The following is a 28,000-nucleotide window of genomic DNA, read 5'->3' as shown; positions in this document are numbered from 1 at the left end:
GTGCTACTGACACCGTTGGTCACTAGACACCGCCCACTCTCCCTTCACCTTCTTCTCACTTGGAATATCATCAGCAGCCACTGTAATTTTGGAGGAGATTGTGTTTGCCTCACCTGATAACACACAAAAAGGAGATTGTTCATCCCTCAATCCAAAACACATCATTGTAAAAAACGAGGAAATGTCAAATCATTAATTGCTGAACCCACAGATCGACAAGGTCAATATATTCACTGTTGGCGGTAGCAACAATAAGCTTTAAGGGGTATCTGTAATTTTTCTTCAGGGATCACTGATTGTTTGTGCGTCTTTACGCGCGTGACCCCGCCGCCTTCTCTCTCGTTGCTAGTGTTCATCTTAGATAGGGTGGACGAAGCCGGAGAATATAACTGCACAGCTGTCCGATAATGGGTTCTTATAGCAAACACATTGTTCCACTCATAAATCAGACGAGGAACCCGCGTTTTTACAAACATCTGGCGCGTAAACGATCCCATGATTTATTCTGCAGGTTTAAGGAGAGACGAATATGAATGTCATGTCGCAGTGTTTTTTGGGAAACATTTACAGATCTGACTCACGTGCTCTAAACAGATTGATATTATTGTTATTTTTATCAAGAGGATAGTTTTTATTTGGAATGATTTTTATAGCAAAGACAACCCCAAATCTTTGTGTTACATATACTGTAGAAGGAGAGGAAGAGAGACCATATATTTTACTTTAAGCCATTGTTTATTATGGTTAAGAAAAAGACCATATCAAGTACAAGCACCCAGCCGTTCAGGCACCTTATTCAACATCAGAAAGTAATAATACCCTCAATTGAAAGCAAATCTGTCAAAATTAAAGTCGAGATTGTATCCTACTACATGTTTTTTGAAATAACATCCACAAGAGCCTGAACTTTCTTTTGCTTTTAAGTGTTGGCAGAATTGTTCCAAGAGGGAAAAGAAAAGAAAAAATTAACTCCCAAACAGTATATAAAGGCAGCTAAGAAAATACATTCATGTACCATATGCATTCTGATTCTGATCACACGCAAATCTCATGCTGGGCACGGGCATTGTTACCTTTGTCAACCCTGCATCGAGCCAACTTGTCTGGGAAGAATTTACAGTGAGGGAACAGGATTTGGGACCTGTTCCCTGGCCATGGAGGTGTCTGGCTGAACGGGCTCTCCTGCTGAGATGACTTCATCTCTAAAGCCCCCACCTTTGACTTATAGGTTTGAGGCTGCACTTTAGGGCAGAGACAATGGCCTATTGAGTGTGGAGCAGTGTGACTAAGAAGGCCCGGACATCTCACAGCTCTACTGTATTGAAGCGTTTGGCGTTCCCACCATTGACTGAAATCACACAGATCCTGTAGAGGATCAATGCAGGGCTTTAAAAGGTGGGGTCAGCAATGGGGTTGTCAAAATCACTTTTTTCCAAATCAGTGATTATCTCCTCCCAATCTACTACCGCCTGGTACATACTGTGTGTGGACAGAAAAAAATATATGGTGTTGATACAAAGCCTAGGCTTTGTAAACGGGCATGTTGCTAGATATGGTGGGGCCCCTTTGTTTACATACCCTTTGTTTACCTACCAGTTTACAGAGCCTAGGCTGTGTTTTTTTTCAGAGCACACACATTATTCGGACTCCAGGAAGACTAGCTCTCACTCCGGTGTGTTGCTAATGGGGATCCTAATAAATCAAAAAGAAAAATATATATAGTAGGGGATCGTGAGGAGAAATTGATATCGTCATCAAGCTTTCTCCAGAAATGCTGACTCCAACTTTAACGCTGTTCTGTTTTATGTAAAAAAAAAAGACTCTCATTCACTTATCTATGAGGGATCTCATTAGTTTATATGGCCGCCACGGACTCTAGAGCCCCATCACTCTCTTTTGTAGAGAGAAGTGTATCGTGTAATAGTGCTCCTGCCCCCCCTTCATACATGTCAAAACATCTATTCACTTTAATATTTGATGGGCCATGGTTAAGGTTTCCCAACTGGGCCTCAGGTTACATTTCCTTGTAAAGCTTTGGTCTGTGCTAAACAAGCAGTGACGCTTGGATGAGAGCTTCTTGGTGCAGCATAAGGAAAAACATTGGCCTCAGATCAGATATGGAGAAGGGCCTTTCTGGTGTTGCTCTCATCAGGCATTCTTAATATTTACCAATTAATCCCCTTGATTTTATCAATCTCATTGTTTTACTTCTTTTGTTTGCGCGTATATGAATAGACAGAACGCTTGGCCTGAAATAATAGGTTATTTGAGCTGTATGGGTTATTTACTCCTGGCCAATGCAAACAATAACTTAACAGGCTCTTTCTGCTGTGTTGCTCTAGAATAAACACAGCCGTGGAAAAAAAGACATGGGCCCACCATGCACGGTTCCATCTCAGCTTTGTATAGGGCATCATTTTTCTTTGTGACAGTGTTTTGTAAAGCTGACTTCTCATTGTTGTATGGCTTTTTAAAGTTGGCATCCAAACCCTAAAAATAACATTTTGATTGGGAAACGAAGAGGTATCTGGACTTGGACTTATTAGGCAAGTTGCTATTTATGAGAAACAGCCTGATGTAATTGTTTGGTTCTTTTTTGCAGACTAATGTTTGTTCCCAGGCAAGCTTGCCTCCTCACCATTGCGCATAAGTTATAGATTTTAACAAATGTCATCACTCCAACATCTTGATAATTTAATCAAATCAGAGATGTGCTCTTTCGACTCTCCTCAATCCTGGGCTTTTTCAAATGACAAATGACAAGTGACTCACACATTTACTCAAAACGTTGGCTGCTGTTGATACTTATCTATTTCCAAAACACGTGCAAATGAATGTGTCCTCCATCAATATAGCAGGGATCAAAGGCCTTTTTAAATTAATCTGTCATCCGCTAAATGCCAATACATGTTTACTGTTAATTCAAACTTGACGGTAAGTGACTATTCCAGTGAACCGGAGGACACGAGTGAAAGGTGAAATCATTGGGCTATGTGACTTCGTAAAATAATATAAGCATTTATTTTATTTCCTATGCTTAGAGCACTTTCCCCTCTTTATCTGCCCCCCAGGTTCACTGGGCTACATGGCTTAATTTGGACCTGCTCTGGCCACTGTTCCAACAGCATCAACAATCTGGGCAAGTGTGCAATGGGAATACAGTGCTAACAGATGGCCCCTTGTAGTCCAGAAATCTGCCCCGTTTAATGCACAGCAGTTTAACACTTCTTTTACATTGATCTCTACGCCCCAATCTGTCCAGCCAGTCAATGGGCCCTTTGATGTGCGCTGCCAATGGGTCGGAGGCATCTAAGCATGTCGCCCTCAGAGGAGAAATCACCTGCTGCCGCAATTAGAAAAGCAAGGGGTGGTTTCTCTCCCTCACAGCACCACACTGCCATGTATTAACTTGTGTAATACTTAATATTGCCTTCAGATACAGAAATATTTTCTTGGGGTTATTTTCTTCAGCCCAAAAATGTTAAAATATGTGAGTGGGTTTGGGGGCTCAGAGTGTTAAGAGAACTTTCTAGTGTTTTAGAAGAAAACTTTGTGGGTATGAACTTTCAAATTAGCGTTGCTAAAGAGAAAACATGCCGTTAAATGCTTTGACATTGCCACTAAAATAGTTAAGATTTATTTGTGTTTTGAATCATACCATATAGTGCACATATATAGAGTTATTATTTAAATAGGTCACTTTTACTGATTGGCGCCTGCGTTTGCGAGTTTTTAAACTTGTATAAATGCCTCGGACACCTTTTCCATTGCGTCAAAACCTTCAGATGACATTTGACTCAATTAAGAGACCCTGACATCATCCTAACCTGAGCCCTGTTCTGATGAGTGGAACTTTCCAGCCGCCCTCTTGTTAGGCTGTTGACAAAACACAGCCTTGTCAGCACTCCTCAACCTTTAAATTGAAACCCACAACACAATTTGCTCATTGGCGCCATGTCATGGACGTTACGTTGGTGACACTACAAATGGCATCATGACATCATTTTTGCCCATGGCTTAATTTACGGTTCAACACTAGCAACGTTTTAAAGTAGTTTTAAGTTGTTTTACAATAAAACTATTGTCAATCTGACTCTTGTATCACAATATTACCTAAACCAATTACTCAGGTCTCATCTACAAGGTTCCTTTGGGTCCTGATCGATTAAACCCTGAGCTGGAAGAATCATATCCAGACTATTTGCAATAAAATATCTCAATCCGGTGGCGTAGTGGGTAGAGCGCGTACCATACAGGCTCAGTCTTTGTCGTAGTGGTTGTGGGTTCAAATCCGACCCGTAGACCTTTATGCATGTCATTCTCCTCTCTCTCCCCATTTCCTCTCCGTACTCTTATGATCTTGAACTGTCAAATAAAGGTTAAAACACCGAAAATATATATTTAAAAAAACACAAAACTCTTTCTTATAGCTCAATGTATCCTTATCTCATATATTGTAATATCATTTAGGGAGGTACTTATCCATACCACCTTTTGAAGCTATACATGCAAGAAAAAAGTACTGCAGAACTCATTTAGCAGAACTCAAGAACACTCGGACCCTCTTTTTTTTCGCCTTCTTCTATTCCTATGACCTGTAAAGTATTGTTCCAACCCAATAGCTTTGTACACAGCTATACTACTAGACAAGCCAACTGGCTACACCTCCCAACAGCTATATTGAAATTGCAGCTGCAGTCCACTTCTCAATTGGATTTCAAACGCAGGCTCAGGACCTGTCTGACTATCCAGACAGTTAAAACCCAAAATGACTGACATTAGGGCCAATTTTAATTTCTGTTTATCTTTTGTTTGTGTTTGTTAAGTCAGTGCTTCTCAATTATTTTCTGTCATAGGGGACAGACATTTTTTCGCGCCCCCCCTAAATTGAAATCCTATTGAGAACCTGCCAATATTTATTTATTTATCTGTACAAAACCACTGTATGAGTTTCTGGCACGAGCATTCTGCATACAATTACCTTATTATCAAATTAGATAACAAAAATTAGCTGAGATAACTTCTGCAGCAAAAACATTCAAAGTTCAGTTTATTAGCTCAATTTGTAACATTTAAACAAGACTGCTCAGTCTGTGTGAATCTCAGGACAGAGAAACAAGAGCAAATGATTCACTGAGGTTTGCATTTCATTCAAAACATTTTTAAACTGTAAACATAGTTAAGGTGGTGTTTTTTATTATTATTATAGGCCAATAGGCCTTCTGTGATGCGATAACCAATAATTCATTTATGTTATTATTAGTCTACTTGCTTGATTTCTTTTTAAATAACCTACAGAGACACATGTGGACATTTATTGAAAATCGCGGCCTTTCGCGCGGATATGACCATACACAAGCACACATAGCGCTTGCTAGCACTTAAAAAAAAAAAAATAAAAATAAAAAAAATTGTGTCAGTTGGAAATCAAGGCTTTTTTGAATTTTTCTTTGTTTGTATTTTTATATATGTTATATTTGTGTTGCCTTTGTTTCTTGTTGTTGTTTTAATTGTGCAAATAAATCACATCAAATCAAAGGCCGAAACGTAGGCTGGAGTGCGTGAATCAGGTCGGGGGGATCCCAGTCCATGTATGTAGCAGCTGTGTTTGTGCCAGTGTGCCAAGCGACAGCAGTGCATACTTCCTTTCCCGACAGGCTGGGGCCACCTACTTCAATACTCAATATTGATCCTGACAGATCAGCTCCACCTTTGACACATTGGCTGTCAGCAGGGATGGATGTGACCACATCTGTCACTCCAGCCGAATGACGTCATATCCTGCTACATTTCAGCAGATGCACTTCCGTTTTATAGTGTCACTCTGTCATTGTCCACCCTGTGTTGCACTTGAACAGAAGATAAATATGTGAAGGACACTCCCACGCGCACCACACATGAAAAGCCCAAACATGTTTTTGTGTCCAAGCACATCTAGAGTGGTTTCCAGCACAAAGCTAATTGTGTGTGTGTGTGTGTGTGTGTGTGTGTGTGTGTGTGTGTGTGTGTGTGTGTGTGTGTGTGTGTGTGTGTGTGCGTGTGTGTGTGTGTGTGTGTGTGTGAGTGTGGAAGAAGCTACTGTAGGCTTGAGGAAATCCTCCCTTTGCCACAGAGTCAAAGCATCATTGCTCAAAGACAAAACCTCACAGCAGGAAAAGGAAAGGGATAACTGGAGGAGAGGGAAGAGCGTGCTGGTGTGAAGAGGGCTGTTAAAACCGCACCAGTTGGCCTATATCAGGAAGGCCAGTCTGAGATTATACGGACCCCCCAGGCATCTAGGACCTGCAATTCATACACTGATCTACCTCTTGGCGGGAACAGGTGCATGCCCTTCATGAACAGGGGGGTTTCAGTGTCTTCTACTGGTTTTGGCAAAAAATAGTATTTTCTTGAAGTTGGCCAGCTTTGTGAATCAGGGTAAAGATTCATCAAAGTAATAGGCAATATTAATCTTCAAAGTTAACCATAACGGGAAATCCGACATTATCACTGAACACCATCAGCGTGATTAGCGTCTTGGTAATTTCACCTTGGCATGCGACGCTGTTAGATGCTGAGATTTGGTGTGATAAGAGCCTGTGATTCTGCTTTAATTATCCATAGACGTAATAACGATCGCTAATCTGCTTTTCTTCCTCCCTTTCCTGACCAGGGGCTCATGACCTCCGCAGTGCACTACACCACCATATTGTTTATTTATACAGACAGATCTCAAAGTATTTTTGGAGGGTCCAGTGTTTTTTCCTTTGACGATTTGAAATTCCTATTTGTCCTTTTCCCATTTGGTCTAAGCACGAGCGGCTTCCTAACTTTGCTTCCGATTTCCACGAACAAGGTTTCTTGGGAATTTATTTAGCAGGGGTTTGTGTGAGGGAGTGTTTTGTTTTAGGGCAAAGCAAGTGAGGCCTTTGTGTTTTTGAAGGTGAGAGGCTCAGAGAGCGTGGAGGCAGGGAACCCACTCGTGGGATTTTCTGTGCCCGTGAGAGGCCTTACAAAGTCCTATACCAAGATCTTTTTGCAGAAATGTGACCTTTCGTTTGTATTCCATTTAGCTAACTGAACTGCAGTTGACCTCATAACTGCTCACTGTGTACATACACACAGACCCATCTCCACTCTGCAGGACAAACAACAGATGCAAATCCCTATTGTGTGAAAGGGATTGTTATCCAAGTCAACTTAAGGCCCGGCCATGACATTAACAGCCGTGTGCAGCACAGATGGAAGATGTATACGTTTCTGCGGCCTGGTTGTTATCCTGTGTGGCCAACGAGAAATTGGGCTTCACGCCATGTTTGACATCGTTAAGGCCTCTGACAATGCTTACCCAGCTTCATACTGAGACCACAGGGGCTGACTGGATGTCTTTTGATTAATTCCCTCAGTGGGAGCCTGGTGGTGAGGAGTATGGGTGCAGCCTGTTTGTCTAGTGAAGGCTCATTGATGCTCGATCTTCACTAATGAGATGGAGGAGAGGGGCTTCACGTTCACAGTGATGAATGTTCAGTATAGCTCTGATGCATTTAGCCTTATTTCTGAGGTCGGCCCAGAAGGAGCTCCCTAGGCTGCTATATGCCTAATGGCCGTGGAGTATTGTTACAACTTAACCTTGTGAGTCCCTAGTCGCCCCAGTTCTTACCCCTGTGACTTGGCTCTCATAGGCAATTTTCGTGTCTCTGTCCAATATTTGACATCTCTCAAGAACTCTGTGCTCTCCAGACCAATACTCATAGAATGGATGTCATACTTTTAATAATCCCAAACATTTCAAAAAATGCATAACACTGCAGTGCTCGCATTGTAAACAACCGATTTCTTCCTTATGTGGAAACAACTGTGGAAAAACTAACGTGTAAGAGCAGCGATTCCTCATCGCAGCCAGTGGCCTATAGTGACAGAACGATGCCTGTTATGCCGCTCCAACATGCACACATATGGATTTTTAAAAATGTTTTCCTTCAAAGCTGAAGCACTTATAATGGATTTAGATGAATTGTTAATGGTACCATGCAAATTAATCTTTCTCTTCAGCTTTTGAGTTCTCATACACTCCATAATGATTTATTAGTCAGGGTGATGAATAGCACTAGTAGTATAAGGGCAGAGATTGCACATTTTAGCATGGGTAATTTGTTTATCTTACAGCCCTATACTATTGGACCAGAGGGGAAGAACATCACAGGGCAACCACTATGATGCCAACCATATTCTGCAGTTGTCCAGATTGTTGATATACGCACATGTGTTTTAAGTCTATACATGGAGGGTCCCAATACTTATAGTCAAAGTAATGTTTTGCAATAAAGACAGCGGTTCATATTGTCCATGTTTTTATCTGCAAAGGAATTCATGATCGGCATATAAAAAATAAAAGAATAAAACGTTAACAATTCGACATTGGACAATATAAATCATAATCTGAATATGAAGTTGATCAGTGTTGCAGTAGATTTCCAGGTAAAATAACACAAACAAAGAAAAAAAACTATATACCACAACTATGAAAATATAATTTGACAAATGAAGTAAATACTCCCTTAAAACTCTGTATAGTGGGGTCTATACTGTATGATGTGTAAATGAATCTGGTGAGGCCAGTCCGTCACCATCTTAAAGCAAGCTACACTTTGTCACACAATGTTCGAGTGAGTTTGTAACACTATTTAAGGTTGTATCTTCTTCTAACATTTGTATGACTGGCAGTTTGTTTGTTATGTTTAAAAGCGTTGAATGGCGGGAAAAGGTATCAGCTTTTTTCATGCTCGGAGTGCGAGCATTTAACTATTTCCCAGCTCGAAAAAGATTCGGCAGAACAGATTTGTTCATTCATATTTGGCCAGCATTTATTACACACATTGCTGTGGTGATGTAAACCCTGCGGAGTATTCAGCCGACCTATCAATCAACTAACTGAGTCATTCAGATGCCGGATGGAAGATACAGTAACAGTGGTCGGGTCTCCTACAGTGTTGTGTCATTTATGGAGGAAAGTGGAGGGAAGCATTCTGATATTATGGAAGAGATTTTATTTTGTAGGATCGCATTGAAAAGCCACACGAGAATTTAAAGCTATAATGGGTAAGTTCTGTTACCCCCATGGGGAATTCTGAGTAATTACAACAACACTGTCGGTAAGCCTTCCGTGATCACGTAGTTCATCATGTAGTTCAGGTAATTTCATAGCAGTAGAATCAACAACTGAAACATTTAGTGGATCCTTCTTGGCATTTTTTTTAAAGCTCCTGGCCAGTTTAGACACCAGTTTACAAACGCTACTATACTGTGAATTGCAGAAAGTTTTGTGGAGCTGATTCAACTTGTGTCAACTCCCTTGGTGATGGCTTGAATGTAACAGACAATAATTTTTATATAAAAAAAAATAACACACTATAGCTTTAGTAGTGCAGAGTGCATTATGGACTCTGAAAAATTCTACTACTTTCAAGGTTTTATTTGAAAGTATAAAGATTTTAAGATTAGTTTTCCCTTTTGTAGCCATAACATAAGCCACAATGTGGAAGTGGTGCTTTACTTTCCATGGTAGTGGTAGTGACAAGTGTCCACTGATCACTATACGTGTCACCCGCTCCGCTAACAGCAGTCGCCCTCCCGCCCTCCACCTCCCGCCCTCTCACCCTCACCCCATCCTCGGCCTTACCCTGAGCCTGGGAGCGGAATTCTGGGAACATTTTTCCATGTGAAATGCCGAGGTCCAGTCGAGGGGTGTGACGCCAGTGCATTGTTCCAGCGGCAAAAAAAGGAACCGCTTGTGATGAGGCCAATTCCTGTTGGTCTCAAAAAAACAGGCACTTTCTCACACCGACTTCCTTCCTCATTGGACAGCACAAAACAATCCCAGACCAACCAGCAAAGTGAAATAGAAAGAGAAGAGAAGGGAAAAGAGCAGTGGGAGAGGTGAGCGTGAGAGGTCTCTGCAGGTTGTGACTGTGGCTCAAAACAGACAGATTGTCCCTGCAATCTCCAGTATTCACCCGACCGTCCCTTTCAAAGGTAAAGGACATTTATCTGCAGACCCAGACAGACCCCAGCAAAACATGCTATCCATAGTGACAAACAGTAAAGGCTAGTATTATTGTTACTGCCTGTATAATCATTATCCCTTCAGGGAATCTTAAATGTCTTGTGATGTTTGCTTTTGTCAGTGATTGTGGGTTGATCCATAAACTCGCCATCATGCCTCGCTGTCCTCCTGACTTGCCTTCATTGTCTGTTTTCTCAATTTGAACACAAAAAGCTTTTACTGCAATATCATTCATGGCTCAACTGATCAAGAGAGCAGGACTCAGGAAGCACCTGCCTGTGCGGAGGGCTAAGCATTTATCTGACCCTGCTCACATCAGGTGGTTTCCTTGTTTACGTTATCTCCCTTGCAGCTCCCTGTGGCCCGGCAACTATTGGCTGCCCTGGGCCACTCCTTTTTCCACCACATTCATTGATCTTAAGAGGGTTTGCAACTTCCCAGTTTTCTCCTTTCCCACCAGAACAACTGTATGGTCGAGAAACCTACCCTGCACCACCCTGGAGTTCGCTGACAGAGAAAGGGTCGGTTTAAAAGGCTGTAAAAATCTCCCACACAACCTCTCACCTCTGTCCTCACAACACAAACATGGCAGCCTTGAAGACTGCTTTCCTTTTCCTCCTTGTGTCTATACTTGGGCTCAGTGAAAACAAGTACGCTCATCAATTACCCTGACTGATAACCTTGATCCTGCTGTCCTCAGTGTCACCTGTATTGCTCAACCCTAACCCAGCTGGCAAGATTTAAACGCTGATGTGCCTGGGGGGGTCGGTCGGGGGTTTGTAAATGTTTTCATATTCCAGGAATCCTACTGAGACTGAGATTTTTCCTCTCATGATGAACACACAGCAGCATTTTGAATAGCTAAGTTATTGAGTTGTACTGCTGCTAAATGTTTCCTCTCTTCTGTTGATATAATTATGGTAAAATTGCTGCTTGGCATTCATGGTAATAACTGCAGATGGGCCAAGCACAGGTGCTGTCTACAATTATACGGCACATAAGATTCAGAAAGGATGATCTGGGCTAAATACATATAATCAACCTCTGCAGATGCACATATACACTTTTAAATCAAATGTTTATTCCCACTGGTAGGCCAGGCAGAGCATTGTTTGTGTGCGTGGGAGATGGAGACAATGAAAACACAATGTGTATACATGCCCATATGGCAGTGTCTCCTTGCTTGGTTGCAGGGGTCGTACCCTAGCTGCCCCATCATGCTAGCCAAGATCTATTTGTCCTGGCAAGACTTTAGCTGGTCTGACGTCACAGACTGTGATGGTCAGCCGAGTGAGTCATTGAAGCTAAAACAACATCGATGATTTTATATCTCAATCAGCTGATTTATGACTCAGTCAAGCAGTATGTTTTACTCGAAAATATGCTAGCCTATTTTACAGAAGATTCCTTAAATCCCTTTTTTTTTTTATAATAATACACACAGCTCAGATTGAGGACATGTGTACAACATGTGAATGTGATGCAAAGTTTGTGTTGCCAACCTAAAGCGAACCCCCTGCTGGATGGACATTTTCCAGTCCACCCACCTTCTCTCTGCAGTCCTCCGCATGGCCTTTCAGTGGACCCTGCTTTCCTTACTATCTTGTTATCTCAGCAAGTGTTTCCTGTGAGCACCTCGCTCTTCTCTATGACATGTGGTAGAGCTTGTGCCGTGTTACGTCCGCGGGGTATTGTTCTCCCACAGTTTGACCATCGTAAATTAGCTGGAAACGATTTGTCAGACACGAGAAGGGGGGAGAGCAGGAAAGGGAAAAAAACAACAACAAAATCAGGGCACTGATGTGGCCCCAGCAATGAACCATACACTGAACAGATATGGTTATAATCGCTGCAATTCAGGCAATTACAAAATATATTATCCCGAACGCGTAACTATCAGCTATCTGCAAGACATTTTCTAATTTTACTCTTTACTCAGAATGCGCGACCCTATTTCACTTCCCTGGCATTTCCATACATGTATAACTTTAAGGGACATGCTGCTTTAAAGTGCTGAGTTGTTGTATATGCATGGATGGACTACAGCATATGGACTAAATTTACTTCAAGCAAATGGACAAATTGGTATTTTGCCCTGTTATTCAAAGGTAATGCAGTTTTCTGGCCAACTAAAAAAGGAAGTGGAACATTTAAGAAATGTACATACTTGCAACAAACACTTCCATGTTGACTCAATGAAAAGTGTGTTTATTTGAAATTGCAGGAGGAACCACCCCTGTTTATTCCGCAGCCTGATTCCTATTGACCATCAACGTGACCCTCTTTAATGAAGGAATTCCTGAACATCAGAGGATGTCTCACGCACATCCTGGCCCTTAATCAGCCTTCATGCTCTTACCTACATCATCAAGGTCCCGCAGCAGTGACCTATTCTCGGGAGAGGTGACACATCCTTCTACTCCATATAGTTCTCCCGGAAGGGAGCTTGGCTGCCACAGATCATTTTTGTACTAAAAAACTATGCCTCTTTGGCTTTGCCATAATTTTCTGTCAAGATCTACCCTGTGCCATCCCCTCCGGGAATCCTACTGTCACAACCAATGTTCCCATGGATGGGAATGACCCCCGGGGATGCAGAGATTGACAGTGAGCATAGTGGGACCAGGAATTAAAGAGTCAAGAGGCCTGTCAGAGGAGCAAAAGTAAAAACATGCAGTAAAGTAGGCCCAAAACATCAGCATGCCCTGTGACATGGGAACCCCCCCCACTTAAAAACCAAACTATGCCAGTAGTCATTCCCCCCTGGACAGCGGGCAGGTCACACATGAGGCCCCGTTTACAGCTGGGTTTTCTCCCTGCTACCTCATGCCAGGCTCAACTATGCTGGGAACCAACTGAGTTAAGCACACAACCTTGAGATTAGCCCACGATACACACAGCTTTTGATATAAAGCCAAACAAGTAACCGTTTTTCAAAATTGCTTTGATAAGGAAACGTTGCAAGGCGAGGGAAAGGGGACCCTGGCAGTCATCAGGAGCGTGAAAAATTACTGCGATTCAGTACGAAAACAACTTCCCCCCACTGTAAAATAACAATATTCCTGCAAGTGTAGGGGAAATCAAAAGGAAGTTCCTCCCTTATAGGAGAGTGGATTGTTCTCTGGCTTTGATTGTTTATGCAAAGCTAAGCATGTTTGCTTTAAATTATGTCACAATGTATTACAGGAGTGCTTCCAGTTTAGTACAGGAACAAATACTGCATGCCTCATTTGGAATGACTTTGCATTTGTTTTGCTGTGCATTTCTTGATTTCCTTATCAGCACAAATGAACCCTTAAGGACACGAAAAGAAGAAATATTAAAGCTAATCACAATTGAAACATTGTATTTTAGATCCAGTGCTTTTTGGCTATACTCTAATCTGCATCAGCGTTCTCTGCTATTTTTCTTGGCAGTGTATTCTCCCTGGAGAGGGTTGTCCTGTTGGACCAGCAGTCTATGACACAAAAAACATTTGACCTCAAAGTCCTTTCACGCTCCCTCCCATGATCCCTGTCACTCTCTTATGTCAAGTAAAAGCAAGAAATGCCATAAAATCACATGTTGATACCACTCTCACTCGGTAAATATGTAGCCAGAGCCAGCAGCCACTTAGCTTAGCTTAGCACAACGATTGAAAATTGAGGGAAACAGCTAGCATGGGTCTTTATTCTGTGATCTTCGTACGATTAAAATGAGTAAGATACAACATGATAGTTAGTGAGCAAGAGAAGTGGATTTTAGGAGGATTTTTATACATTAGGACAATGCCAGGCTAGGTGTTTCCCCTTGTTTCCTGTCTTTGTGCTAAGCTATGCTAAATGTCTCCTGGCTATAGCTTAATATTTACCGCACCAACATTATAGGGGTTTTTATCTTCTTATTTAACTCTCTGCAGCCAAGGAAGCATATCTCTCAAGATGCCAAACTATTCCACTTTCACAGCTGATTTGAATGACTGTCACAGTGAAATTAGTGACATTTCATTTCCTAAGCGCAGACAGTATTCATGATGGCAGTAATAGATAAGCATCGGGGCCACTTTCAGGCTGGTTCCTGTTTGTCCTGTGGGAGAGTGTGACTCCGTATTCCATTCTGCTGCTGCTGGTAAAACTATCAGGGCGCAAAAGAGAATGGGACCCTCTGTAGACAAAGTGGCTCCTCCTCAGACAATTAGGCTCTCGTCTGAACATTGGGAGATGTGGGAACCCTGCGGGAGGAACCACCTTGCCTGCTGAGTTTGCTGAATTGAAGTTCTTATGTAGAGTGTAATGTGATCATTATCTAAAATACGGGATATCGTTGGCATACCATGTGTCTTTATTGTTTAGCATGAAAACAATGAAAGGTTAAAGACCAAAAGAAAGCAGCGCTTTGGATGCAAGAATATTTAATAATGTCATTTATTATAAATTGTGTCATTTCCCTTCCTAATCTACACCCATTTCCCCCCCCCCCCTGCATGGGTGTCATCCCCCGGTGTAACTCATAGAATTGCAGGGGTTTGTCACTGTCACGACATCACAATGCTCATTGTTCTAATGGCTGCCCCCTTGACAAAAGGAGAATAATGCATGAAAAACGGATGAACAACGGATAATCCGAAAAGTAAATTTTTTGTGTGCCCTTGCAGAGAAGAGCTTTTTTCTTAGGAATCATGTCATGTCGCTGTGACCCACGACTACTGTGCGCTGGTTTCCCACAGCCTAGAGTTACTTCACAGATGACGGAGCTATACCTGCGACCGAACGCCCCCTCCCACCTCCCTCTAACCCCTCCCACCTCCCCCTAACCCCTCCCTCTCCAGATTAAAGTAAAAGCTGGAAACCATTTTCGTTCTCTTTTTCCTCTGCAACCCTAATAATGACGGGAAAGTGCTTTGTCCCTGCTGCTGTGGAGAGAAAAGGCACAGGCTTTGATGGGAAACTGCAAGCCTCTGCAAAAATGTCTCCTTTTAGGGCTCTGTGAGCTCTGTTACACCCACACTCTCCAACCATAAATTTGATGAAATAGCTCAAGATGAAATAGCTTGTGGCCCTTATCTTTATTTATACAATATAATTTTTTTTTCTAAATTAGGGAGATTGAAAAGAGTGACGTCTGGAGTCTAGAGAGCCCTAACATCTCATGGAGGAAGTCAACTTCTCAATTTTATTTAAAAAGAGCAACGTTTCACAGTCTGTCTAGATGTTGTTTCATATGCTTACATTTCTTTTTTACACACTGATATATGACACATTTCAATGGAGAGGTGCACATTATTCAGGTATTTGTGGGGTAAAGTTAGTCAAATACATTTTTGTCATTCTTGATATTTAAAGCTATAATGTGTAACTTATGTTGCCCCCATGAGGAATTCTGAGTAATTACAACAACACTGTCTGCACATCTACATGACATAAGCCTTCGGTGATTGCGCATGGATTTGATTCCTTCTGCGGTACCTCCAGGTTTTTTCTTAGCAGTAGAATCAACAACTATAATATTTCGTGGCCGCTTCTTGAGCTCCAGCACCAGTGTCGGTGGTCAACACCAGTTACTTAACACTGCCATGCTCAGAAATACAGAGCGGGCTTTTTGGAGCTGATCAACTTAATCAACTTTGAGTCAACTCATTTGGCAATGGCTTGAATGTAACCAACATTAATTTAAATACAAAATAGCAGTAATGTAGTAATCATGCTGTATGTATGCTGTAGGTGTATAAAATGTTTTTTGCTATAAAAAGCCAGTGTCTTCAATGACTCGAATGTTCAAATCTACAACAAGCTCGGTTAGCCCACAACCTTTTGTCTATAAATGAGGCGTTTATGTGTAGCACCTAGTCTGCAAGGGCAATCACTGCCATCCAGTTTGATTCTGCATTGACATTGGTAAAGCAATCACTGCACGCTTGTTGTTGATGAGGAGAGTGTATACTTCTTATCCAAGGATATAACCCACTCTGTAATCAACAAACAGTCAATCAGGTTCCTGAGAGCAAATCCCAGCTCATTATCAGAGACCATTCCATGGCGGTTAGAGCGGAATGATGTAATGTGCCACAGATTAAAAACAAAATGAAATGTTTCTGGACAACAAATTCAAATGATTGATGACTGGCAGAGATGGTGGGTTTATACGAAAGAGCTTTTCTTTTTTCTTTTCATCCAGTGTTCCACAAATTTAAAGGTCACATATTATGCTAAATGCACTTTTTAAATGTGTTCTAACATATCCATGGGTCCACGGTGTGCCTAGAGACTGCCAAAATATTTTTAAAAATAACAATCTCTCCTGTTCTCACTCTGCCCCTTTCTGAAACTCCCACCCCTCCCCCCCAATATACTCCAGTCAGAATTTTCCCCTTTTCTGACCTCACAAACTGGAAAGCTTCCACTGTGCAGCCCACACCCCTATTTCTTATTGGTCCACAGCCCTGACAGACAGAGGGCGAGGCGTATCTGGCTTCGCTTCCGGACAGGGGGCGGGGGCAGCTCAAAGATTGTATATTTACGAGGGGAGCTGCAGCTCTTTTTAAAAAATAGGCCATTGTGAGATTAGCTGAACATCAGCATAGTACAATAAATTATCTGAAAGTTTTTTTCAGCAAACAATTAAAGAAAAACGTATTAGGGACCACTAAGACCATATAATATGGTGTATAATAGTACCGAAAAGTGTATAATATGGGAGCTTTAAGACAGCCTAAAGATATGTACCCAGCTGTGGGCAGGAGAACAGACCACACACACACACACACACACACACACACACACACACACACACACACACACACACACACACACACACACACACACACACACACACACACACACACACACACACACACACACACACACACACACACACACACACACACACACACACACACACACACACACACACACACACACACACCATTTCCTCCGTAAATTACCAAGACACCCAGTCGACAAAGACGTCTGTCAAGAAGATCCTCTTCAGTAAGAATTGAAGATTTCGCGACCGACAGGTTTTACAGCTTGAGTGACTGGTATTCTTTTAGCATAACAGAGTCTCAGGGTCAGCAAGGGGACACAGAGCAGATAAGGGCTAAACAAACGAGCTGTACACCCAGTCACATTATGGTTTTACAATCCTATGATGGACTTACATACAGTAGACTTCTCACTGTTGTGATAAAATACTCCTTTCTGTTTCAGTTTGCTTGACAAGCACTTCTGCCCCTCACACCCAGAGTTCAAATATCTTACATTTGGTGGACTGATTCAAAGACATATTTTCAACATTATATGAATTCACAATTATGATAAACACTGGAGATTAACACCAAGTGTATTGTATAAGAGGGGAAATTATATATAAACTCATTTGGCTCTGATACATTTAGATGGTTGCAATGATTAGCTGGACCACTTCATCCTCATTATACTAGCAGCACCAAAACACTTTGCTCTCATTAGGACCAAGCCATTGTCTTCAGTAGTAAGCAACCATTTTGCCTTCCCCATTACAACACAAAGAGAGGGGAGGTAAAACAGTTTACCCACAAATCTCCCTCTGTATGCCCACTGGTTCACTCCACTTATTCAGGCGGGGAAGTAAAGACCATCTGCTCATTTCATACAAGTCCAGTCTCAAAACACTCACGAATGCACATTCACGGATTCTATTGCCGCAAGCCAGCAGATTATTTGACCAAACACCCACATAAAGTCCCGTCCAAAACATGTCTCAAAGAAGGCAAAGGTGAACTAAGCCACAGCAGTGGAAGTCGGCCATTGCTTTAAATTTGAATGCATGAGTCCTTGCTCCTCATCTCCCACTGGCCTGAGATAAATTGTGCCAACCAAAGGAGAAGTTGGACTGAGCAAAGGAGTAGCCACTGGTTTGAAAAAAAGAAAAGAAAAGATAGGCAGCTGCTCTCTGGTCCTCCAACAGCCAGAAATAAAAGTGCCAAAATATAAACACAGTTAATGAGCCAGAATGCTATAGCAGCTAAAATCTATTCCTGAAATGTATGGATGGCAAACAGCACACTGTGTCAATGAACGTCGATCTTCGTTTTTACAAGATTCACCCTTCAGAGCTCCACTATATCCTGTCCCTCTAACTGAGGTTAGATTCAGGGGTTGCGGGAGTCTTACCATTCACAGCGCTTGCACACCTATGACTTATTTGGGCAGTTTCACAGCTTGGCACAACATGCAGGGCCAAACAAGCACACATTAATCTGCACTTTGTATGAATATTCAGATACAGCTGTCTGTGACACGGAGATAGCAGCTGGTGTATTTGGGCCCCCCAGATATCCAGTGCCATGCCTGGGCAGAAGCCGCTTGCATCTGGGGCCAAGACAGACCCAGCCGGCCCTGGCAGGCCCAGAATCTCCCCAAATCCCACCAGTGACACCCTCTACACTAGGGTGGTCAAATACTCAATAAACACCTTTAGCAGCCTGCAGTGGATCCATAATGACACATTCAGTATGTCACTACAATGGTGATGAAATAGTTATATATATGGCACTGAAAATGACAGTCTGAAGTGGCTAATAATTTAATTATATCCGTTTTCAAGCATTCCACGTTAGATTCAGGATCAACACACTGTTAGATGGGCCAAAAGTTTGGTGTTCAACACTAGTAGTCAAACATTTTTTTGATGTTGGACAAAGCATGTTCAGTGTTAGAAAATGCATCAAGAAATATCCTCCATCATATCAGGCTTCCAAGAAGATCCATGAAATGCCTATTGTTGACATGCTTGTCTTTATGTTTCTGCAGTAACAAGTAAGTTTTAAACAGAGGGCATTGCTTTGTGTATCACATTTGGTCTATAGTTTAGGCCTTCTGACTGTGGAGCCCTCTCTAGCGCAGCAGTTTGAATTAAATTAAATTTAACTTTAGTGAATCATACAGATACATAGTTATATCAGCCAATCATGGGACAAAATACGGCGTGTCACAGTGAATATAACACCTGATTGCTTTGGAACCAAATACTGCTTCAAAATACATAATGGTCACATTTTTCATTATGGCTAAATGTCATGACCAGCTTACGTTGGCATTTACATTTTCCCTGATGATATGAATGTAATTTGCCCTTTTTAATTACCCAACTTAATCTCGTATAATCTTATGATATTGCCATAACAAGCAACACAAGTATGGCAAGCTGGTGTGAAGACAAAGCCTTCTACGGTATAAGTAAGAGTTTATGTTTGGTGGGCCTGGCATAACCGCCTCCCTCACTGTCTGCTGGTTGGCCCTGACAACCCAGCGCCACAGTGCCAGGCTGTCAGTGTGCCAGCCTTAGAGAGCAGCTGCCAGTCCAAACCAGCGGGCACTAATTCAGCCAGCCACAGGGAGCCTCCTCCAACCCTTCTTCTTCCAGGCTCTCCCTGTGGCTACAACTACCCCCTCATCTGCGTGTGCACACACATACACACCTTTCACAATGCAGGCTTTAATTATGACAAACTTGCCAAAAGCTAATCTCCCATCTATTTTAATCAAAGACATTTGTAGCCGAGGGGGTTGCCAATATTCAAATAACTAATTACCAGAATTTCTAGTGAATAAACACCTTTTTTCTTGACCAACGGTGGCCTTTCTCAATCAAGCAAAGCCTGAAAAATCTCTCAAAGCCAGCGATCCAGGAAAATCTGGAACAGCTTTTGCTTTATGCTTTAGACACCTACACGGAACAGTTTAAGATGTGTCCAAAGATATTTACAACAATTCGAATACACACATTTTGTAATTATTTCTGAACATTTCAAGCTTGATGGGGGAGGCTTGAATCATATATGCTTACCATTGATACACGTCCATGTTCATTGCAACATCCCGCTTGTTTTGTCATTATCTCCCATGAATGAGAGTGCAGTCACTGAGCCCCAGGGATTGTGTCCCAGGCTGGTTACTCTGTGGTGGGCTAAGTGACAGCCAAAATGCTCAGAAGCGTTCAGCTGCTCTTCGGAGGCGATGAAAACTTTCCATGGTAAAATCCTGCTGTGTCCAATGCCTCTCCCCCTATACTGAGCTTATGGTTGGACAAACTTTTTCTCCACAAAGAGTATGGCAATAAGAGTATTCTCGTGGCTTAAGGTCTACCCACAACTTTTGTTGCATGCTATCCAAATTTCTCCCTCTCTCCTACCAATTCTTTTTCGGTCTTCTAGCATAATTTATGAAAAAAATCATGGTACAGTATCCTAACTTTCAGAAAAGACTTCCCCTCGTTTCACTGCTCTTATGCCTGTGCCTATCCAGACCAGGTTTGAAAGGCATCTCACGTCCCACCCTCCCCATATTAATATGTAAAAATACAATACTCCATCTCTTTTCTTAACCCTCTTGAGGACCCGTAGCTATGTTAGTGGCTTTGTGAGGCTGTACTATAAGAGCAATTGTGCTTAAAAAACACACGACTAACATGCTGACTTTTAGTTGTTAATATTTACCCTGTTAAAAATATTAGCATGCTAACATTGGCTAATTTGCACTTAACAAAAAGTAGAGCTGAGGCTGAAGAGAATGTCATGTAGTTTTGCGGGTATCTTGTCTCGGTAAATTGAACATTTTAACTGATGATGGTGCCAGAAGAAAAGTCAGGGGAGCACCGGAGTCATTAGGAGACGCTCTCTGGGGACCATGAATGTCTGTGCAAGATTGAATGGCAATCCATCAAATAGCTGTTGAAGTCCTAATTTGTATTTTATCTGAAACAAAGTCGTGGGTGTACAGACCAACATTGCCATCCATAGAGGGAAGTTGCTAGCATGGCTAAAACACGACTAAGTGTTCATCAGTGTGCTTATGCACACAGTCGGACCAGCTGAGGACTGACATTCCTAAGGCCCCCTCTCTCTGCATCAAACACATTCTCATCTGCTCCTTCATCTGTCACTCATCCTCTATCTGAGCATGCCTGTCCCAGCTGAAGGTCACAATATGGCTGGTTCCATAGGAGATGCCCTAAAGGTCCCGATGCTCCATGCAGCCTGAGTAAACATGGCGCAGCAGTTCATAAAGATGCATATTGTTTACCCGCATCTGTGTATGAATGAATGTGTGCATGCTGAGGGGTCTTCCGGACTTGGGTTTCCTGACTGCAGGGACACATATGCATACCGTTAGTAAGGCTGGCTGAAATATTGCTGCTGTGTTTTGTTCTAATTTTTGCTTTACTTGAGGCCATCTGGATAGGTCAGCCTTTCCCATGTTAAATATTAATGATACCGCTGAATATGACCAGGGATGAGCAGTAAAGGGTCATTCTGTAACGTGAGAGAAAGAAAGAGGGAGAGGTGGTGGCAGTGGTGAGGGGGTGAAGTTGGGTGGAGGGTGGGGGGTGGGGGGCAGGACTAAACAATAGGTTTTTCCTAACAGATGGAAGATTGGCTGCAGGGATATAGTTCAGTGTCGTACTGGAATCTGATATCCGATTATATTCCTCAGAGACAGTGAATATAAAGGGATTACATGTGGTTACATGAATAATGAAATTGAGATTATTTTGTTGACACGCGTCTAATTTGCTGTGCCACACACGTGAACTGCTGAATAATTCCTATCAATCTGTCTCTTTCTACCGCATTACTCGGGTAAGACCAACAAGATCAAGTTCATTCAACAAGCCAATCAAATAAGTCGCTTCATGCCAAGTCCCCCCATGTGCACTGTCAGCAAACTCGACAACAATGAGTTTAAACGATGTGCTTCGGAGAGTAAACCAGCTGACAACATGACAGTTCTACCAAGCTGTTTTGGTAAATCATCCCTTCGTTCTTAATAATTAACAAAAGCCTATTAATTATGAATAATTCTGTAGCCTTACACTCATCAAGAGAAGGGACGGTTGCCTAGGAGCATTGCCCCATTCTGAAAACCTTGTCGCTTTGGTGTTGTTGGTAACTTGAGCCCCTGTAGTATGACAGTAACATGGCGGAAAGTAAGTAAGGTGCTTGGGTGGGGGTTGAGGAGCAAACACACAATCGCTTTGTTTTGGGTCTCTTCAGAAGGGCGCCACAAGCCGAAGAGATCAATAATGCAGTCTGGCACGTGTCCTGGTGGCTTCATTGCCTATTGATACTGTGGTTGGATAACGGTACAGAATTAACACCTGTGATTAAGCAAACTATAGCTGTAGTTCAAAAGGATCCATAGGACAATGTGTGCAATATCTTAAAGTGATAACCATTGTTTATGGGCGACCTATTTCCATTAAACCTTGAGCAAACAGCAGGCCTCCTGGTTCCCGCTGCTCAGTCAAAACAATAATTGGCCTTACACAGTCGAACCTCCATTTTCGGATGCTAAATCAACACAGCTGGACATCCTAAAGTTTGTGTTTATGTCTGTGCGCTACCTTTCCGACTTGAGTCTTAAAATAGCTCTGCAGCATCCTGCTGTGATGCTTAAGGTGTAGTCATCTTTCCCCTCTGAAGGACACAACACTGTCTGAAGTTTGGGAGAGGGGGGGAGGGGGAACGGAGGGAGGAAGCGGTGACTACCGTGTGACAAGCGCCCTGTTCCTTCCTCCCAGGCCTGAGAAACAGGAAGTGCTGCACATAAGGCATTATTGTGACGGAGAGGAAATGCAAGGTCCTCTAAAATAAGAGCCCCAATCTGGTTGTCAATGACAAGAGCTTGTCCTCCAAAGCCCCACAGAGACCTGTGTCTCTCCCCCCCCCATACACCTTCACTATTGAGTGACGCAGATAAATAAAGCAAATTTATATTCTGTGTATCCAATAAATAAATACAAATAGAAATTCCATGCAGTTAAAGACTACATAATCAAATTAAAATTTGATTCCAGCTGCACAAAGGTAATGTCAGGTGGAAACATTAGCTTTGAGATGATGCATTAAGCTTTTTTGTTCCCTGCTGAACCCACCCACACACAGATTGAGTGAGCAACAACAGCATTTCAAAGGGTTAAAGAAGGCATATGGGTAGGATCCATCCTGCTTGTGTTTAGCAGAAGCTGAGGAGGTGCCGGTTGCTAAGAGAGATGCAGGGCTTTGTGCTGGGCTGCCTCCCAGTTAATTAAAATCCTACTTTATCTGTTTCATGCTTTCAATTAGACCGCTCTGGAAAGGGCCCAAGCCTCTGCATGCAGATAACCATAGCAATAAGATTTGATTAATACGTGGGGGGCCCTTTTGCGCTCCAGGCTGCAGCAATGCCCTGCTTTTGTGCCCAAGGCAAGCCTCGTTTTGATCCACCCACCAACCTCAGATCGATCCAGGCAAGAGATGGCTGTTCGAGTTACTCTCTGCAATGTCTGCATGGCACCTCAAGGGGCAAATTAGAAGGATAGGATCTGCTATTGTAGAACATGGCAGGTGTGGGCCACCTGTGATCATGTACATCTGAACTGAAGCTGCAGAGTCAGTATCACTATTCAGCCTGTGCCAGGTTTAATGTGTTGGTTCTTCTGTGGCCATCAGTAATCAAAAGAAGTATCAGCTAACAATGTTTTTCCTCAATTAACAGCAGATCCATCAATGTCCTTCTCCGCTTTTCACAATCAATTAACTACAGCACAGAAGCCAAGCTGTACAGGCAATCAATCACGCTAAGCTTAGCACATTATGGTGTAATGGGCATTGGGGACTGTTTTACGTTATCATTTATGTTCCAACAACCAAGGCCAGCATTTTCTTGGCACTTTGAGGTATTGTAACATATAATCAGAGCACATTTTGCGCAATAAAAATAAATCATATCACTTCACACAGATTATCTTAATGTTACTTTTAAGAGCGCAATCAATTTCCACTCAATCAAAACACAATATTGAGAAGGATATACGAGCAAAAATGCTTAATAGCAATAAAGAAGCGGATAGGCATATGTTTTTTTTCACAAACAATACAAATTTATTTAAGAAAACTGGCATGTAACATCCAAATAACAAAATAATTTCCCCCCAAACATAAAGAGGCTTGTTACAAACACCTGGCAACAAACAAACCTGTGCACATAACATAACATTTACTGCCATCTGCTGGTCGCACAAGGAAATCACAATCAATGGAACAGCAAACATTTTGAGGACATGTCCTTGTATGGCTTTGTAACATTTCTAAAATCTGAAAGACCTGAATGACTGCCTGAGGGAAGAGGAGAGGGGCTGTGGAAAAGTGTCTCCTGTTATGCCAGAAGAGTCCTTTATCTGGTCATTGGCACTGGGACCAGGCTGGGGCATCACTTCTTGGTTAAGAGTATGGTTGGGCAATGAATGAGTCGTTCCCATCCTACCAGGGGTATCCAAATCCCCGGGGCTATCTCTCTCTCTGGTCTGAGCTTGTGGTATCTGGAGAAGGAAGCCTCTTCCCATCGCGGGTAAGGCTGGGACGGATGACTGCTCTCTCCCAAAAGGCCTTCCTCTACCCATTGCGTCCATCAGTGCCTGTCTGTCTACACCTAGAGACGAGGGACTGTTCACAGACATTTGCATCCTGAGGTCTGCCGCAGTGGCTGGGGATGGAGCCTGAGCTGGGGAGTCATGGACATCCTCGTTCAAAACATTGGTGTCGCTCGGAGGGTTTGTGGGTGGCTTGTCAATGAGAAGGTCCACTTGTGTTTCTGAAGGCGATACAGCAGTTGGCGGTTCAGAGGGAGTCTGGCTTTGAGGAGGAGGCTTAGTCCGGGGTTTGAAGCGAGCCAGCAGACCCTGCTCTGTGACGGGGTAGCGGTCGGCAGCCGACTCCTGCCGCTCACTATGAATTTGCTCCAGCTGCCTGAGTTCTCTGGGCAACTCCATCACACTCTCCTGAAGATGAAGACACGTAGATTGTTCAGGGTTTTTCCCGCAGCTCATTATAGTTAAGACGGCCGCCTAAACAACGCAAGACTTTGACACTGAAATTGTTTCAGGAAAGACCTTTTCACTGCCAAAAAGTTGAATTTATATAGTGAGGATATTCATACACAGTCCTATATTAATTTCATGAGGTCTTTTCGGATTTGCCTCAAGGTGGACCTGCAGTTTCCCAGTCATTCTCAAATCCTATTGCTGTATCATATATCACAAGAAAGTTTATTTTTTTTAATATTGATTGTTTATTGTCAAAACATAAAGATTTGTCCTATTTTATATGCAATTAAACAATTTGTTTATTGACTTAATGCAAGTTAAATTGATTCCAGATTTTTTCAGAGTAATTTTAAGAATATCGGGAAAATATCATGAATCGCAATAATTTTGGCCAGCATGATGATGACCCATGACTGTAAGATATATTGTACATGTGTGTACACATTTCAAAAGGTATACAGAATACTGGCTGTATTATCCACCAAAGACGAGTTGTGCCAGATTTAGCTATTAAAGGCTGATGACTACGGAGCTTGGAAACATTTGTATTTGAGTCAATTTGAAAGATTTCTAGTTAAAGCAAAAATTGTAAAAGGAAAATAAAAAATAAAGACACCACTTATACATTTGCATTACCCACCATGCTGACATGCTCCAACTCATCAGGTTCGTAGCAGCTGCTGCTGAGGTATGAGTCCACCAGGGCCATGTAGTCTGTCATGAGAGTATCCAGCAGCACCAGTCTGAGAGGCTGAAGGTGGATCACTGAAAGAGCCATCACCTTCAGCAGGGGTACAGGACAGGACCGCTTGTACCAGATCTCCCTTTCTTCCTGTAACAAAAACAACAACACAAACACACACACAAAAAAAATACAGACACACACACACACACACACACATCAGTGAGGACATCACACACAACTAAGCATTAAGTAAAAACCGTCTGGGATGAGTCTGAATGCTGTACCTTGGTAAGCTGTGCCTTCATCTGAAGGGATAAGAGCTGGGAAGAGGGCACCTTCAGATGGAAATTCACCACCTCCTGCAGACTGCTCACTCTGTCGGGAAGGTAACCTCCCGTCTCCGTGTGGAAGCACAGGACATCTGCCACCTTATCCCATGCAGAAAGCAAAGCACGAAATTCAGTAAGCTCACACAGGGGAGAAACAGAAACAGAGTGCTCTGGAACCACTGTAGGCCACTGTATATTTACCTGTGTGTCAAAGACGTTCGTTAGCTTGACTCTAAACTGAGCGATCAGACATCCAGCAAGGGCTCTGCAGTCATGAATGACCTGTACCAAACAAACATACATTAACATGAATGTTATGGTAATAATGCCCCACTGTGATTTTCTTTTATACAGGTTACACTGCTCACCTTCAGTATGTGCTTACTTTCCAGGATCATGGACAGACCATTCTTAAAGGCCCGGGCTCCAAGTAACAGGATGTCAAACAGGTACACCTTGGTTTTGGTGGCGATCTAGATGAAAGATTGCAAGTTCAAGTTGTTTTCCATTCATGTCATAAAAGGTGGGGTCAGTGATTCTGGAGTACGCTTGTTGACAAAATCCCTTTTTGTCAAAATCAGTGAATATCTCCTCCTCCTAACTGGTAGTATGTAAACAAAGGGTATTTAAACAAAGGGGGCCCACTGTAGCTCGCAACATACCCTGTTAACAGAGCCTAGGATGTGTATTAACACTGGATTTTTTTTTACAGTGTACACACAGTATGGGCCGTTAGCGTATCGTGTGGAAATATTCCCTCATTTTGACAAAAATTAGTTTTGACTACACCTTTAGGGAAAGGAAGGACAAAAAAAATTAAGAAATGGGAATTCGAAAACGTCTCACCTGCAGCCAACACAGTCTCCCATGCTTAAATACATCCACTCCATCGGCTCCCACACTAACCACTCGCTGCTTCTTGATGTGCATCACCTGAAGGACAGGATGAGAGGATGTCTCGTCAGTAACGCACATTTCCATATTGAAAGGCAATCATCAAGAGCATTAAAGTGATTTACGTGTCAGAAAAAAGAGGAAGTAGAATAAACTTACAGCGGCTCCAAACTTCTCATGAAACTCATCAATGACTTCATAGTTGATATACTCCTCGTCATTTTCATCATCATCATCATTAGCACCTATGGAAAAGGAGCCTCTCAATGGTGAATACTGATTTAAATTTGGAAGAGTTTGAAGCTGCTGAACTAGACCTTTGCTGGATTTATGAGGATGAATATCACTTATTAGGGAAACACGTTTATTTTACTTACCAAATGCCATCGACTTCCTGTATGGCTGAAACTTTGCCACATGCAAGTGCTCTTCGAGTCTGTAGTCGGGAATATTTCTGTGCAACACACAAACTGCATATAAGGGCAGAGCCGAAAGAGAGTGTTTGACACATCAGAAATATTGTTGATTACTTACCCACTGTCAGTTTGTCCTCCATTGGTGAATTCCACTGTTAATTAAATTAATGTCAGACATTAAATATTGCAATACAACAAAAATAGGGAGATTTTAAATATCCTCCCCAGCCTCGACACTGTCAGTGAACTCACCATTTAGAATCTCGTGCCCGAAGAACATGTGTGATCCAGGATATTTGCAGCCATCACCGCCACTAACAACTGAAAAACACACACAAGTTGGGGCTACTTTAGCTTCGTACGGTGTAAGTTTTTTTATAGGCCTCCACGGGTCAATGCCCTTTTAACGAACCAATTATGGAGTTAACTCCTCAGCAACGTTGTGCAACACAAATAAATGTACGAAATACACGATGGAAATGTGACTCACCATCCGCCAAAATCAACGTTTTGTTGGAGTTGATACGCTGGACAACGCCGAGGTAAGATGAAGTCTTGAGGGTCAGTTTGACACGTTTTCCCTTGAGGATATTCAGGAACTGGACGTCGTCGACAACCATTTTGATGTCATGTATGAGTTGTTAAGCAGTCCAAAACAATGAAGCTACTAGCTTAGAAATATCGCAGAGAAAAAACGTTTGCCCAATGACTAGCTAGGCGTACGACATTGAACCAGGCCGTGACCGAGCTTCTTGTCAGAGGCTATCTAGTCTTGCACAGCCAGACCAAACTACAGCTAGTAGTGTGAGTATGA

General features: G+C 42.4%; 1 protein-coding gene across 1 annotated transcript; it reads right to left on the bottom strand.

The window, feature by feature from the left end:
• Window positions 1-3: 3 nt before the first annotated feature.
• Window positions 4-27,806, bottom strand: exd1 (exonuclease 3'-5' domain containing 1; the record flags this gene model as incomplete). The annotated part of the gene is made up of 12 exons (XM_080042702.1): window positions 4-113; window positions 1,074-1,241; window positions 24,304-24,817; window positions 25,503-25,694; window positions 25,832-25,975; window positions 26,078-26,158; window positions 26,245-26,349; window positions 26,723-26,809; window positions 26,930-27,015; window positions 27,148-27,240; window positions 27,424-27,507; window positions 27,677-27,806. 12 exons carry the CDS (start codon window positions 27,804-27,806, stop codon window positions 4-6), a joined length of 1,794 nt encoding a protein of 597 aa, XP_079898828.1.
• Window positions 27,807-28,000: the final 194 nt, after the last annotated feature.

Source organism: Ammodytes marinus (genome assembly GCF_949987685.1).
Source record: "Ammodytes marinus genome assembly, chromosome: 15".
Classification (NCBI taxonomy): domain Eukaryota; kingdom Metazoa; phylum Chordata; class Actinopteri; order Uranoscopiformes; family Ammodytidae; genus Ammodytes; species Ammodytes marinus.
The sequence above is the reverse complement of the archived record's forward strand: the minus strand, read 5'-3'. Positions and strand labels throughout refer to the sequence as shown.